Below are 16,750 nucleotides of genomic sequence, written 5' to 3'. Positions count from 1 at the left end.
ATGTAATTGGTTAAACAACACGCTCGACTAGAGATTGAAAGCTGTGAGTTCGACTCTCACCTTCACTCAGTCGATATTTTTGGTCTAACTAGATGTTAGAACTAGATTTTCAGTTCACCTAATTTTTCATTCGTCACAGTAACCGACTGACAGCTAGAACGAAAGCATGCTAGTTGAAGGACTGAAAAATTCTAAGGTGGACTGTCTTCACACATTCTTTACGATCACCTTGCTTCACAGGCTTGGATGTAATCACCAAGTGATTCGTATACAAATGAAATAGTATAAGTAGCATTGTACAGAGAGAATTGACCAAATTGGCATTAGCTTCAGCGGCACTGCGAGGACCGATTGATCGAAAATTCTAGGCTAACGAATACGAAAGATAAGGATAAGCCCTCTCTGGCGATATCCGCGTGGCGAAAGAATGATCCATCTCAACGATCCCGTCGACATGTAAGTTTGTCAATCTCGATGACGAAAAAACATGTTACTCCTCTTATAAACTGCATTGAAAGTTAGTCAAAAAGTATGCAAAATTTAGCAAAAAATATTGATAATAAAAATTTGACAAAATCACTTTCGCTAGGATGGAAAAACTTAAGAATAAGTAAAAGTTCTTAGGCTTTTCCAAAAATGCCCTTTAGAGCAGCTATCAAAACTCATATCCGGTCCGCTGAGAAAGCGAACTTCATCCTCCAACATTTTACGGCTTAACACAACCAGGGTAAGGTTTTCAGCCCAGTGGTAGAGGCATTGTGATTCCAGAGCATCTTCCAACTTACCACGGCACCTAGCGAACTGGAGGACCACAAAATCACGCAAGATGAGCTAGTTAGCACCGTGAAAAAGACTATGCAGGTTATGAAGGCACCTACCTGTGACAGACTATTCAACATTGTCCGGAAAATTTTGAACTAAAGGTGCGTACCGTTTTTTGCCATTGCCTGCCCATTTGGTAGCGTTCCAAAGAATCACCAATTTTGAAGTTGCTCGCTCAGCATGTTGCTCGAGAAGCTTCTCGAATACACTGTGTCGAGCAGCAACCCCTTGCTAGAGAACCTCCCTGAGTTGTGGCAACTCATTTAGAACCAATTTCAGTCGTAAATAAGTTTCTTCAACTAAAAATGCCAAAAGTGTGCTGCTTAGGTAAACTTGTTAACTATGTTAAGTAGATCTCGAAGATAACGGCCATGGCGGTACTAAATGTACTAAATGTCCCGCCTCACTCAGTGTTTGCTTATGGTTCAAGTGAGTGATTGCTAATGATCAAGGACGAACAATGCGCGCTGTGCGTGAACTCGTTCAGGACACAAATCACCGTATTCCTGCACCGCAAAACTAACCGATCCCACCCGCTTCTAACATCAAGATCCTGGATGCAGAAATTGTCCGGGCATCCGAGGTTCGCTCCCTTGAGGGCGAGAGCATTCGTCGTCAAAAAGTTAGCCGTTTACAAGCAGGTTGTAGTGGCCTCTGGGTGTAGAATCATTGGTCCGCATTTTTTCAAAAATGCACTGTTACTGTCAATCGAGGTCGCTATCGGTCGATGATTACGGACTTTTGTTAGCTCCAAATTTTAGCATTGGATCTGACCGATATGTGGTTTCAACGAGACGGTACTACTAGACCACGCAGCATGCGAAACAATGGGCCTGTTGTGAGGCAGGCTTGGTGTGAAATTATTCCCTTGTTTTGGTCCTGTGACTTAGCCACCTAGATTGTGTGATTTGAAACCTCTAGACTAGCTTTTTATAAGTTCATGAAAAGTCTCTGATCTACGTAGTTAAACTAGCAACGATTGAGGACTTAAAAGGCAACATTAAACGATAGCATTACACGGGTTACCAGCCGAAATGTGCAAAGAAGTGGCGCAAAATTAGATCTTTTGTATGGGGCTTGAGTAGAGATAGTCGTGTACCAGTAAATGTACCCGAAACCTGCAAGTTTAGGGTTCGGGGCGGGCAGAACCGAAAACGCGTCGCACTCAACTATTAACTGTTATAGCCGACTATCTCTAAGCTTGTGGTGGGCCAGCCAGCCAGACATTGAGGAATTAAACAACTCGCAAGCTACCGCGACCTACTACTCGGACCGGTCGCAACGACAGCGCCAAGTGAAAAAACCCGGAAAGCTCGAAATCACTGGGTTGACGGGGGTTGCCAGCGAGTGTTGGAGGAGAAAAATAATGCTTAGAAAAACCCATATCTAAACATTGCTACGAGGGCGAATTTGGCCAAGCATCGATGGGCAAGGAACGAATGGACCACGATTCTTGGGTGCAAAATGCGCCTGAAGGACGACAGAGATAGTAAAGATTTACGACAAGCACAAGTTCTGTAATAGTAACGTCTTTTATGCCCAATTATTTATAGCAAGAGAATCCATAAGATAATTTATGGTGAGCTTCGGGGACCCTCGATGCAGCGGATAAGATTCTCGCACTCCAGCAAATCCTTCAAAAATGTCGGGAAGTGCCCGCATATCATATTGTCGTCAGCTACGAAAGATAATACACGAGAACGGATTTCCAGATAAACTGACGCGGTGCGTTGGGAATACTCTTAGGTCCGTTCGAATAGTTCCGAGGGTTGTAGTAGGGGGTTGGACTATATCCAGTATGTTGTTTAATATATATTGCTATTGAAGGTTGAATGGGCAAGTAAACGAAGGGGACAATTTTGTGCAAGAGTAGGACACTCCCAGGACTTGATGTTATCATTTAAAACTTTGGGACGACGTTAGTAATTGAGCAAAGAATCACCCAATGAAGTAGAGGTTCTTACGGACATTAACTCGATGAACGCGAAGAGAGGTGGTTGATATGTTCATATATTTTGGATTTCTGGTCATTGTTGACAACAACACGAGCATGGAGATTTAAAAACACATTCAAACTGGAAATCAGACCTTTACTATTACTTCAATTAAATCGGTAATTCTTTACGGCCTTAAAACTGTAACTTTGCTTTTGGACAACGAACGGTGTTATGAACATTTTTGGCAGAGTACAAAGGAAAAGCAGAGAGAGAGGCGCAGGCACTAAACCGTGAGGTGTAACAGCTTCTTGGAGTTCTTTCATTTGGCGAATGTTGAGAGATTACGGTGGACCGGCTACGTTGCAATAATGCGTCAAAATGTGTTCGCTTTGAGGTCCTTACCGGTCCCGGGAATTGAGGGGCTTACCGTGCTAGATAGTTTGATCAGCTTGAAGCTGATTTACGAGTGGTGAGCTAATCGTCAAGGACTGATTGGAGTGGAAACGATTTCTTGATACAGCAAGAGCCACCCTGGCTCTAATCTATTGAACAAGAAGAAGAAGAGCTGAGAAAATTGGAAAATCCCTATTAGTGGTACCAGCGGGGATATGAGCAACATTAGTGCAGAACGAGCATGCGCAGCCTTGAGTGTCTGTCTCCATGTCATTTCCTGAGCCTAGTAAATGTCTGCACTTCATTTTAGGAGCGGCTCATGACAGCGTTTGACCCGGAGTAGGCGCGTGAATAAACAAACGTGTTGTTTTGACCATCTCGCTGTTGGACTCGAGGTACGACATTGATCTACCAAGTCAGTCCATTGCCCTGTCCTCTTACAGCTAGCCGCGAGGCCTGTCGTATAGAAAACAGAACGTCAAATTCGAAAAGGCTTTACTTAGTCTTGCTTTGCTTTGTTATCTCGTACACTAAAACTCGGTAGCGGTTCCTAGTAAAGATAACCACCTAGATTCTGAACTACTGTGTACTTTCCAGCAAATCCGTATCAAGGTCGTCTTCGGGGGATGATTCGACCAACGGTCTTAGAAACGAGAGCGTGATTTCGGCAAGAGAAACTAACTCTTGGGATTCACAAAGGACTTCGACAAACTTTTGAACTTTTGAACGGCGGAAGCAATCTACGCTTGAGTTGAGTTGGTCCAAAAATAAATACGTTGAAAACCAAGTATATGAAAAGAACGCGCTTGATGGAGACAAACGTACGCCTTTGACGGCGTCGAATTAAAAGTTGCAAAATAAGTTTGTGTATTTGGAATCGCCGATGACAATCAATGTTGCAAATCGAGCGAGAAGCAAACGATACGTACTCTTACGCGAGCGAGTATGAGAAGCATAGTACCCAACGTTTACGCCACTGCCGCAGACGTACAACAAACAGCCGCCATTCCTGTGTGCAGACATTTTGCTACCCACATACTCGCGAACGCACAGCCTCGTAACGTCTTTCTGCATAGTCCATTCACAAGGCAAACAACTCGTGGGATTGCGACTCCTCTCGAGTGATCGGTATCAGCTGCTCGGGCTGCAATGACCAACGAATACACACTCGCAAAAACTCGTCACAGTGCATGAATAAATAAGAGCGAGAGTCCGAAAGAGATGCTTTTGCCGGCACATTCGTTAGAATGAGTAGGCCTATGCGATAAATCGGGTCTTTACGAAATGCAATGATCAAGAAGCGTATACAATGTACAAACTACTCACTACTCATGGTGAAATAACGATAGAATTCGCCTTGTGAATCGGCTATGCAGCAATACGTTACGAGGCTTTGTGTTCGCGAGCCTTAAAACTGGCAAAATTCGGGAAGTGGCCCGGACATGTCGTAAAGATGCCGAATGATGACAGTGCGATAAAAACCTCTCTTTTGAAGAACTCCACGAGCACCGGACGGACCCAACGTATGAGATGACTCGACCAGATCGAAAGCATCGAGTGCCTTCTAAAACGCCTGGTGGATTGGCGACTAATGATTCAAGATCGAGTTGAATGGAAGCGACTGCTTGAAATAACACGGGCTACCCCCCTTGCTTAACTCCTTGCTAAACGACGACGACGGAAAAAGTCTCATCATTTCTTTATCATTCCGATTCCACTAAGATGCTCAGCAAACAAACTTCAGTCGCGTATTTGGAAGTAAAGCATCTGTGAATGTCCTCAAAGAATTGAGAACTGAGGGAACCTCGCGCTTTTCCAGTTCAAATGTCGATAAAATAGATATAGTAAAGCTTATGGGGAGGATTTTAAACCCCCAACTTAACTGTTTTACATACGTTGTTCTCCTCCTAATTTACGAAAAATATTTAACCTTTGATGAAGTGAGTAATTGATTAGTTTTGCACAGCTAAGCCCAAATAAATACAATGGCAGTGGCAGAAAGGGAAAGTTATATAAAAGTCGTCTTCGGTCCGTAACGAAAACCTCAGAGCCACAGTGGTAGCTAGTAAACGGACCGTAGTTTCAGCGATTTACCGCCAGTTGCAACTGAATGTAGTGTCCAACTTTGATTCAGCAAACTACTTGAATGAAATCGTGCTATCAGTGCAGTGAGTGGATGGCGACATGACAAGAACAAATTTCTGATTGAAATTTTGCTACACAGGTGCTGATGTTTATTACCGTGGAATATAATTGAAAGAATCTTATTCAGTTGGTATGAATTGTATCGTTTTCCAGGCTAGCAGTTTTCAATTATAGGCAGAGTTTAATTGGAATTTTAAAATAAGTTAAAAGAAAGGATTATCTTTATCTTATTTGAAATCGAAAATCGAAACGACACAAGGCACAAATCTTCCTATTTATGAGGACAACGTGCTTCTCAAGCCACAAGCACTGATATTATCGCCTGCTGCACTCAACTAAAAGATCCAACAGTTTAGTTTCGTATTCTGGTCGTTTGGGTATTATCTGAAATGAATGAACCAAAGTTGGTAGAGCTGGAACAACTGTCGAACTTATCGAGAACTAGTTTCACCAATCGCAACTTGTTGGATGAAATAATGTTGAAACAAATCGTCAATAGAAATAATTAATAGCCAATCAATTCTTATCATTGAAAAGTTGATAGCGCTTTTTTAGCAAAAGCAACTTCGACGATTCGATTAAATATTAATTTTCGGTAAAATAATATCAGTTAGTTGTCAATAGACGATAGAATCAAAGGACAAAACATGATATAAAATCACTAAAGGAAATAGGTAGAGATAGACAGGAAAAAGAGGTTGTACGTAGCTCCTTACTCCACTCCTTCTTTGAGCCATGTTGATGATGAAAATTTAGCAATCTTTATGAAAACAAACCGAAACATCAAACCAAAATTTCCACAGAACGAAAAGAAAAACAAGACAAAAATAGAACCGCAATGACAGAGAGGCGATAGACACGGACACACATCGATAGAATGGCAATGCTGGACATATTGAATGCTTTTTTTTGTTTGGTATGAACGGGGTACGACTGTTTGTTGTTTTGGTTGATTTTGATTGATTGATTTGGATGATTTTGACTGTAGTATTATTAATGTTATAATAATAACTCCTACTACACACAGTACAAGAGCGAACAGGGGATCAGGGGACGGGACGGAAAAACTCTGTCACATCCGGTTCCGTTCCCGAAAGAGGATACCTGGATTCATCTACACGGCTACAACACTTAACGCTACCGGTTCTGTTCTGCTTTTGTTTTGTTTTCGTTTGTTGGCTTGTTCGCTGCGGGCTTTGCTGTTCTATTTTTCTGTTGTCTGTCTTCCTAAGGGTTTTCCAGCCCCCGTTTTGGGCGGGAGTCCTCCTATAACCTATGCTTGTTTGATCTGCTGCCTCACTCGATTCACGATTCGCTTGTTAACTTTGAAAAGATGATAAAAATTAACCTAGAGGTGGGTATTCAAACGGCGGCGCTAGGCACCAAACAAAAGCTTTTTGTCTCATTTTTTTTTCTTCGAATTTTTGTTTTGTTTTCTTTGCGTTTTTTTACTGTTTTGTTTTATTCTAATCTTTCACTGCATGCATTCAAAGTATTCGCGACAGTACGAACGGAGTAGAGCGTTTCGGCGGCAACGACAGCAGCTCGGAGGGGGACGGGAGAAACAACACACTGACATCAAAGAGAGATTGTTCTGCTGAAGTGTTTTTTTTCTGTTCTGTTTTTCATTTTGTTGTTTTGGCTGTGAATTTTGTTGCTTCTGTTCTGGCTTACGCATTTTGTTGTGCTACATTACCGCATCGCTGCTTGCGTTTCATCTGTGTAACTGTTTGATTTTGTTCTCCTGTTTTTCTCTCCCAGTAAAGTTATATTGTGCAAATAGACATTTATATATTTCGTGTTGCTTTTGTTTTGTTAGATTCAATTTAAATATTGACTTTTTAATTGTTAGTTTGTGTGCTCGTTTGAATTGTGTAAGTATGAGTGTGTTTGTTCTGTTGGTTCACCTTTTCTAGATGGGGAAAAATAAACTCAGCCGAACTGTTATCCACAACCAATGTTTTGTCCTTAAAAATCATTTTTTACAGTTGATTGTATTATTTTGTGTGTATGTGTTTGTGTGTTTTTTGCCTGTCGGTTCTTGCTAGTTTGCGCACTTTTATTATTTTTTTGTTACCTGTACAGATCTACCTGCCATTCTTGAAACATCAAAATTAAACAATTAAAAAAATATTTTCGCATCTCTATTATTATTTTTATCCTGTTTGACAGACGTCAACAGCTTTCGATTTTTCTTTGTAGCATTCTAGTAACATTAACCATTGATTTAATCAGTCACTTTTGTCACGTTCGCACGATCCTAACAGAGTTGTATCTCCTTTTAGGTATTTAGGAGAAGTTTGTAAACAACATTTCAACGAGGTTGCATCCAGCGAGGGTTGGCATCACACGATATTTTTGTTTCTCGTAACCACATCCAAGCAAATGAGTGATCGAGAAACTGAACCAATTTTTACCTTGCGCCCATGTGGCAACACTATCATCTAACGTAAGTACAAAAAATCATAACAACGTTAACGGTTGTGGCCACCTCTTTGATGTGGCCCCAGAACAAACAAGAAGATGTCAAAGCATAGAGATTTCGTGTTTTTCTTATCGTTTATCTGTCACGACGCGTCTAACGTTAGCGAATATGTCTGTTTATTTAGGGTGCGTGCTCTAGGTCTCTCTGATAGGTAGTAGTAGTGGTAGTAGTAGTAGTAGTAGTAGTAGTAGTAGTAGTAGTAGAGTAGATTAGTAGTAATCCTAATGCTTTGTTAGTCTGCTTTGTATGTCTATTTACAAAAATGACCTATCTCTCGCTGGAACAGAATGCTTCGTAACTGCATTGTAACTAAAACTTTGACTCAAATAAGATCTTCGCGGACTTGTTACAGTTTCTGCATTTTTTTCTGTTTTTTGTTCAATACCTCGCTTCAACACTCTGCGTTCGGTGTTTTGGCAAGTGGTACTAACCCTTAACTTCTCAAAACTGGGTTTTGCTAGTTTCAATCAGAGTGTGTTGTCTTCTATGTTACACAAGATCTTCTTTCGTTTGTGTGCATGTGAGAGTGATGTTGTTGGTTATATTCTTCTAGCTTGAGTACGGGTTTGCCTGCTGTTTCCTAAGTTGTATGTGATGTATGCGATTGTGTCTGTATGTAAGAGAGTGTGTGTGTATGAAGAGCGTTGGTTTTTTTGTGTTGGAATGTTTTTCTCTGGCTTGTGAAGTGTATCCTTATCGCTTAAAGGTTGTGAAATTTTGTTTGTTACCTCATTTAGTTTACTAAGGTTGGATTCATTTGATTTGTTAAAATTGTGACTTATCTATACAATATAGCTGCCTTGTCCATGAGAATAGTTTTCTGCAAGATTTTTTTTGTCTTTGACTTAATTCCATTAACTTGAACTTGATTCTGGATGTTAATATTTTCTGCTTGTTTACAAGTTACTACCACAGTTGTTGGTATATAGTAAAAGTTCGCTTGTCTGAAAACAAAACAAACCAGTGGAATCCTGGGGCGACAGAATGCTGCCAGCCCCGGGGCACGCATGAACACTCATTACTCACGATCGGAACAAAATGTTTTTTCTTATGCCGAGTAAATTGGGAAAATACCGTTATTTTGTCGTTTCGTGTTTCGTCGCCTGGCGAGTGCATTTAGCATTTAATCTCGCTCACGTTCAGCTTAGGTTTTTTATTTAGGTATCCATGTGACTGATAACTTGTTCGAAATAAATAAGAAGTATACTCGTACTTGGCTGTCTTTTGATACACATCTATGTACTTACAGTTTCTTTTTACACTTTTAGTTGTCTTTTATCGCCTGCGCACGTGGCGTTGCGTGTTTGTGTGTGAAGCACAGTTCGTGGTTTGTTCTCTCTTTTATCTCTCCTAGGGGTTTTCTTTTTTTAGCACTTATCGCTTATCTGCCACTAGTTGACAGCTTCGGCTGGCATTAGTTGTTTATCTTTGTTTGCTTACTTCGGGGTTTTGTGTTCGTTACTCACTCTGTCAAATTTTCTTAATTACAGTCCTTGTCTCGGTCTTGTTTTCCATTGCTCGACTTCCGCTGCTGCCACCAGATACGCGTAGAATGTCCTTAATAAATATATATACTTTGTTATCTATGTGAATTTGTTTGATCTCTATGTACAGCTTTCCATCCAGAGTTTTTTTTGCGTGCGTCCGGATAACTCAATCAACTTCGCAGCTTTTCCCTACGTTCAATTGAGTTGTTGTTTTTTTTTCTTCTTAAAAATAGTGCTTTGTCTCTATAGTTGGTTGGTTTGTTTGTCTGTGTCTCTTCTGTGTGGCTCGTTTGAGTTGTGGGAGTTGTTTGTCAATGCTCGCTTTGTACACCTCTTAGCGCCCTCGTGCCCATCTCAGTAAGGCGTCGGCTAGCACGTCCAGATGTGCTTTCGTCTGCAATGAAAATCGAAACAGAAAACGAAACGGTGAGAAAGTAAGCAAAAGCGCAAACAAGTGTTTTGCTGGGGTGAAACAGTTTCAGTTTTTAATTAACATTCATTCGGATCGATTAATTTTATGTAGCCTCGGGCTTTTCGGAGTGTTCGTAAAGTTTGCTTTAGGAGAATCTCATTTGGTCTCATTAAAAACAGTTTCTTTACCGACTATTAGAAATTTTCAGTATTTTCTGCGTTATGTCTCACAAATGAAGAATAAGATTCTCATGTGAGTAATCCTCGAGAATCTATTGGCGACTATGACGGTTGACATTCTACAGTTTTTTTTCTATAAACAATCAAAGACCTAAAATTTCAAAAAACAGACCATTTCCATCGTCCGTATAATTGTGCTATGAAAATATTCCCTAGTCACGCTCCACCAACGCAGAAAGTAAGAACAGAGCGTACCGTGTCGTCGTCGTCGGTCGTCCAATAGTAAACAAAAGTCATGCAATAAAAACGTAAAATCATTTGCCACAGCACTCTTATAACGATGGTGATAATATTTTTAATCCGATTATGACATCGAAGGCAAACGGTCCTCTTGACCGAATATTTTGTTTCCAACTACCGTCAAGGCCTGAGGAATGGTCAGAGAAGCAGTCATTCGAATGCAAAATAGCGGTGTGACTGATTGGCACCGGTGCTGTCCGAGACAAAGGAGTGTTTTATCATTTGACAGGACCAAATTTTTTTGTAAATATTACCATGTTGAATAAAATTGTCCCAGCAATTAAACAAAAAATACTATCTGGGAAAAGTTTTTTACAAAATTTTCCACACAGAAAAGAAACTCTAGAGAATCATTGGAATCAGCTCGTGGAGAATTTTGAAAATATTTTTTTTCAGTAGCCAACTCGGTATCTTTTAGTGATTAAAAATTCACGAAACGAAATTCTAAGCAAAAAAAAAAATATAAAAGTATCAGGCGCCTGCATAGCTTCCAACCAGAATAGGGACGCATGGTTGTTGTTCAATGCACAGAATGGAGGCGCCTAATAAACGGTGAATGTGTTTCCAAAATCTTTCCATTCGTGACCTATTTCCATCTTCGAAGTGATCTTCCGAAGCACTAAGTAACTTGCGAAAATAATTAATTTTGACTAAGAATTACGTTTAAAACTACGTTTAGTTCTTATAGGAAAGTATGGGTGTAATATCAAAATAGGCATAGATGTAAGAAAAATGGTCACGTTTTGAACACTTGTAACTCATTCAACAACGTTGCATGAATTTCGCATTAATTAATCAGAAATTTTACACACCTTTTACGTCACTAAACTCCAAGCGAGTGGTCGTGCGTTCGTATCTTAGTATCAGGCGATTCGATGTGAAGTAACCTTAACATGGGTTACTTATAAAGCCGCACATTATTTTTCCTTTTTGCTGAAATCTATAACACCCAGATGAACCGGATCTTGACGGTGCAAACACCACTTTTATAGTTAAGCGAACTGGTCAGAGGAACACAATGAGTCATCACCAGGGGCGACTACAATATGAGGTTGTACTGTCCTCACCGTCAGTACGCCCACGTGTTCACCGGTGAAGAACAAGTAGAGTAAATTTTGAAGGAATAGTATAACCCAATACTCACAAGCTTGTATAAAATTAATATAAGCATATCGCTCACTCAACAACGATTATAGCAAAAAGAAATACGGTGCAGATTATACAGCGAACACTCAGGCGATATCATAATAGACATGGAAAAAGAAAATGAATTTAAAAAGCAAACTGTTACGGATTCTATTAGGATGTTTGGAAGAAACATCAGACAAAATAGCATAAAAATGGTACGAAAGCAATATAACAATGATACCAAAATGACATAAAACTGGCACCAAATTTATATAAATACTAGCTGACCCGACAAACTTCGTATTGCCACAAATTAACCTGTGTTGTACATAAATCATGAATCTCGGATGATCTTTGTCACAATCTCGAGTTTTGCTAGCCCCCCAGTGGGCGGCGCTTCCGACGGCGGGTCACCGGCAACACTCGCGACCGTCTCGTCCTGAATGATCTAGTGTTACTATAGATAGTTTTTGTGATCTTGTATTGACTAATGTTTTATGGAAGAGTCTCGAATTTCTCGAGTTCGATTAGTTTTTGAGTTTCGCAAAAATTTCTGTTTTATTTGTATGAGAGTCTATATCCCCCTACCACAGGGGTGAGAGGTCTCTAACTATCGTAAAATAAATTCAAGACTCCAAAATCTCCCACATGCCAAATTTGGTTCCATTTGCTTGATTAGTTCTCAAGTTATAAGGAAATTTGAATTTCATTTGTATGGGAGCTCCCCTCTCAAAAGGGGAAGGGGTCGTAATTCACCATAGAAAAAATTTCGGCCATCTAAAACTCCCACATGCCAAACTTGGTTCCATTTGATTGATTAGTTCTCGAGATAAGAGGAAATTCGCATTTCATTTGTGAGGAAGCCCACCCTCTTAAAGGGGACTCGCTTTCTAAAGAAGAGAGGGGTCTCAATTCACCATAGCAAAAATCTTGCGTCCAAAACCACTTACATGTCAAATTTGGTTCCATTTGCTTGATTAGTTCTCGAGTTATGAGGAAATTTGTTTTTCATTTGTATAGGAGCCCCCTCCTAAAGTGGGTAGGGGTCCCAATTCATCATAGAAAAAATTTTTGTCTCCAAAAACACCCATGTGCCAAATTTGGTTCCATTTGCTTGATTAGTTCTCGAGTTATGAAGAAATTTGTATTTCGTTTGTATAGGAGCCCCCCCTCTTAAAGTTGGGAGGGGTCCTAATTCACCATAGAAAATATTCTTGCCCTCGAAAACTTTCACATGCAAATTTGGTTTCATTTGCTTGATTAGCCCTCGAGTTATGAGGAAATTTGTATTTCATTTGTATAGGAGCTCCCCCTCCTAAAGAGGGGTCCCAGTTCATCATAGAAAAAATTTTTGTCTCCAAAAACACCCATGTGTCAAATTTGGTTCCATTTGCTTGATTAGTTCTCGAGTTATGAAGAAATTTGTATTTCGTTTGTATAGGAGCCCCCCCTCTTATAGTGGGGAGGGGATCTAATTCACCATTGAAAATATTCATGCCCTAGAAAACTTTCACATGCCAAATTTGGTTCCATTTGCTTGATTAATTCTCGAGTTATGAGGAAATTTGCATTTCATTTATATAGGAGCCCCCCTTCTTAAAGTGGGGAGGGGTCCCAATTCATCATAGAAAAAAATTTTGTCTCCAAAAACACCCACTTGCCAAATTTGGTTCCATTTGCTACATTACTTCTCGAGTTATGAGGAAAATTGTGTTTCTTTGGTACAGGAGCCCCCCCTCTTAAAGTGGGGAGGGGTCCTAATTTACTATAGAAAATATTCTTGCCCTCGAAAACCTTCACATGCCAAATTTGGTTCCATTTGCTTGATTAGTTCTCGAGTTATGAGGAAATTTGTATGGAAGCCCCCCCTTTTAAAGAGGAGAGGAGTTATAATTCCCCTTATAAAGAGGGGAGGGGTCTCAATTTACCATAGAATAAATTCTTGTCACCGAAAACACCCACATGCCAAATTTTGTTCTGTTTGCTTGATTAGTTCTCGAGTTATGCAGAAAGTTGTGTTTTATTTGTATGGGAGCCCCCCCTCTTAGTGGGGGGAGGGGTTTTTAACCATCACTAAAACCTTTCCTGGCCCCAAAAAACCTCTACATGCATATTTTAATGCCGATTGGTTCAGTAGTTTTCGATTCTATAAGGAACATACGGACAGACAGACAGACAGACAGACAGACAGAAATCCTTCTTTATAGGTATAGATAACAAAAATGACCCACAAGAGACATACAATATAATACAAAAATAACAAAAAAGAAATAAAAATTTATAGTGTAAAGGCGCAAACTGATACAATACAGTTATATAATAATACAAAATTTCGCAATAATAAAGAAAAGAATCAAATAAATGTACTGAAAAAGGCACAAAAGTATCAAAAATCAAACGCTCCCCCCCCCCACACACACACGTGAACACAAACACATTCCTAACATGGCTGCGTGGCTCTGAAGGCAGCATAACAAGCCTAGAAGGTGGCAGTTTCCCGGACCAATGGAATATTTAGAAACTAGTGCTGTTGCCGAGGCCAGAAAAGCCTGCGGCGGATCCCGCATCATGGAAGCCAATATGTCTGCTGGATACATGCAGAAAATTCCTGGTGAGGATTATCCTGAACAGACTATTTTTTTAAACGTGGAGGAGCGTTTGGTTGGAGGAATGGTAGACTGCATGAAACTTCGATATGGGGCCAAAAATATATTGCGAAATTCAATTGCTGAGTGGAACTCCAACCCACACTTTTTCGGTTTGCGCCCAAGTGTTTTGACAGTTAAACTACCAGCACACGGCACCCTATATTAAATGGTCTCAAGATTGAAACTAGGTGATCATTCCAGTCTAACCATTCATACGCACACACGTACGCTCCACCCGCCGACGGTGATTATTTTGTATGATTGCTCTTTCTGCTTCTACCACTGAGAAGATAGACCATTATCGACAGTATTGTGGTACGAGCTGAGCAGTCTGGTGCCGACCTGACGTTCAGTGCGTTTTTTCTGTTTTACTTGTCTCTGACTCTATCGCGGTCCAACGTAAACTATTTTTTGGTCCCATATCGAAGTTTCACAGTTTTGTCCAGTCTATTATTGTTCCTACCAAACGCTCCTCCACCATTAACAAAAATAGTATACGTTGGACCGCGACAGAGTCAGAGCCAAGCTGATAGACGGAAGGTGAAAACGGTCAGCCGAACATGCAGTTCAGGTCCCGGAAAGATAAGTTCTCAGTGGATGATATTCGGACAGTAGTCGAGTGAGTTGCGAAGTCGTCCAAACAGAGGCCAAGACGAGGCAGTTTTTACGCTGTTGGAAATACGGGTATAAGGGGCGTTAGCCAGTGAACATTACGTCGGAAGTTCCGCAAGGCTTCATCCTCGACCCGACGCAAACCACTCCTTCAATCTATTCCCCCGGTAGCTTCGCCTCTTTACAAAACTTGATCTTCAAATTACCCAGTGTAGAGCCGTTGCAAGCGTTTCTCGGCAACTTCGCCATTGAGATAATTGAGCCGTTTATCGAAGAACTGCTTGCGTCTGTCGATCACCTTGCGTTTGTTTGTGATTAGATTCCCTCACTCGTCCCTACACATATCAGGTTTCATTGCGTAGCCTTTACGAGATTGGTTCAGTAGTTCTTTAGGCGCTTTTTACTCCTCACGATCGAGGTCAACTAGTTCCTAGCTCGTCGATACTGGCAACACCCAGATAATTTTTCCAAGCAATTTCCTTTCTCTCCACCGCTTGTTGGCATTCCTCATAAAACCAATCATTTTATATTCTCCGGGATTTTACTTAGGCTAAGCATATTCTACCCATACCGTCTTCGAGATTTGAAGCACCTAACTCTTCGGAAGAAGGTATAGTACCTCATCCAGTATTCGCGTATTTCTCGGCAGATTGCTGGTTATCTAGCTAAAAAGTGCTTAGCTGAAGAGGATGGCTTTGGCGTGTCTGGTATACGCTAGGTAGGGAAATGATTGTTCATGATGCTAGAGAAGAATCGGTTTTCTGTAAGAACGTGGCCAGTGTGGTTCATTGTACGTTTATCAGGTGATCTTTAGGTGGATTAGTGAGTATCTTTGCATGGGAAGGTGCTTTGGATCACCAGGCTTCGATAAGCTTATACATTGTTGGTCGTTATCGTTCGTGTCTGTGTGCAGGCTATGGGGTTCTGTTATCAGTCAATATATTTTTTCTCAACCAACTTGAGCCAACTTGGGATCTTCTTCGGGAACTTAGGGTGGAAGATATACTTGACGTCATCATTTGCCTTCTTGGTGGGGGACGTAAAGTACTCGGTCCTCTGCCAGTCATTGCCAACCAGCGTTAAGTAGTTTTCGTCATACATCGTGCTTCGCCGAAATTTTTTTTTCTCCAACACCTTTAGCCTTTCTCTGGGTGATTGCCTGGTACTCAGACACAGTCAGCTTCGACTGGTGAATCTGCATAAAAATGACATTTTTGGCCAAGTACTTCTTCACCGTTTACCCGTTACTCAGACCTCCCGGCCTAAGGTGCGGAACGATGAGACCATCTTGCTCTCAGTCTTTATTTTTAGCTTCTGCTGCACATTACGGTCGCGCAGTACTGTTGGGCGTCTTGAACCAGGCTTCCGTTCAAGTCCAATGTTCGGCTTTCTCGCAGGGAGGATGTTGTAAATGCCAGATTGGTTCTATTCAGCGAGACGAAGTACTTCACCATGTCCAACTTCTTCGTTACAGGGTGGAGCCGGCAGTACGAACAAAGAATCAAGCGCAGTTGTTTGACTGTTTTCGCCAAGGCTGTTGCATGCAAATCAACTAATAATGTGGCATGAAAAATTGCTAAAATCAATCCAATTTTGTAATGAGATATATTATTGCTAATGCATTACTGAATACAAACCCTTTTTAGCGCCCACAAGAGCTAGCGCCCTTCGCGGAGGCCAACCGCACGCTTCAGCGCTGACTTCCGGTCAACCCATGCAAAGTAAACACAGCTTTGGTTAGATAATTTCTAATGGATGGTCAATGCAATGGTGGAATAAAGTAACAAAAACATTTCAAAAAGTAACAAAACATTTTGCGGGCCCAGTTTCTTCCAGGGTGCGCGCATTTGAAGTTGAAATTAATAAAAAGCTTAAATAGCTCGTTTCTTCCGAATGCATTGTGGTTCGGAGAACGAAAAATAAATACATGGACCTTTCCGAGTGGCTTGCGATATTGTTCACTCTTATATAATCCTGAAGACACGATTACTAGCGCCATTGCGGCATAAGAAATTACCAATGTACACCGTAAATTCGACACGTCTATCGGAAAAAACTCAACTTGTTGTACATTCTTAAATGATTCTACCTGTTAGTAGGTCGGATTTAGTTAAAGCTAGGTTGAAACTACTTAAAATGCCCTTAAAGTGTGCAAACTCAAACTTTGGATAAAAATTTCACCCAATTTTGGCTGCTTGCTAC

The 16,750-nt window shown here is 40.8% G+C and overlaps 1 protein-coding gene across 1 annotated transcript in view; it reads right to left on the bottom strand.

Annotated features, from left to right (window-relative positions):
* Positions 1 to 9,603: 9,603 nt before the first annotated feature.
* The window catches only part of LOC128737820 (signal transducer and activator of transcription A), a 109,935-nt gene continuing 102,788 nt past the window's right edge, over positions 9,604 to 16,750 (bottom strand). The window contains exon 3 of the mRNA XM_053832556.1: positions 9,604 to 9,663. Coding sequence (XP_053688531.1) covers positions 9,604 to 9,663 — 60 coding nt within the window. The remainder of the gene's footprint in view (positions 9,664 to 16,750) is intronic.

This window comes from Sabethes cyaneus, chromosome 2 (assembly GCF_943734655.1).
Source record: "Sabethes cyaneus chromosome 2, idSabCyanKW18_F2, whole genome shotgun sequence".
NCBI classification, from domain to species: Eukaryota; Metazoa; Arthropoda; class Insecta; order Diptera; family Culicidae; genus Sabethes; species Sabethes cyaneus.
The sequence above is the reverse complement of the archived record's forward strand: the minus strand, read 5'-3'. Positions and strand labels throughout refer to the sequence as shown.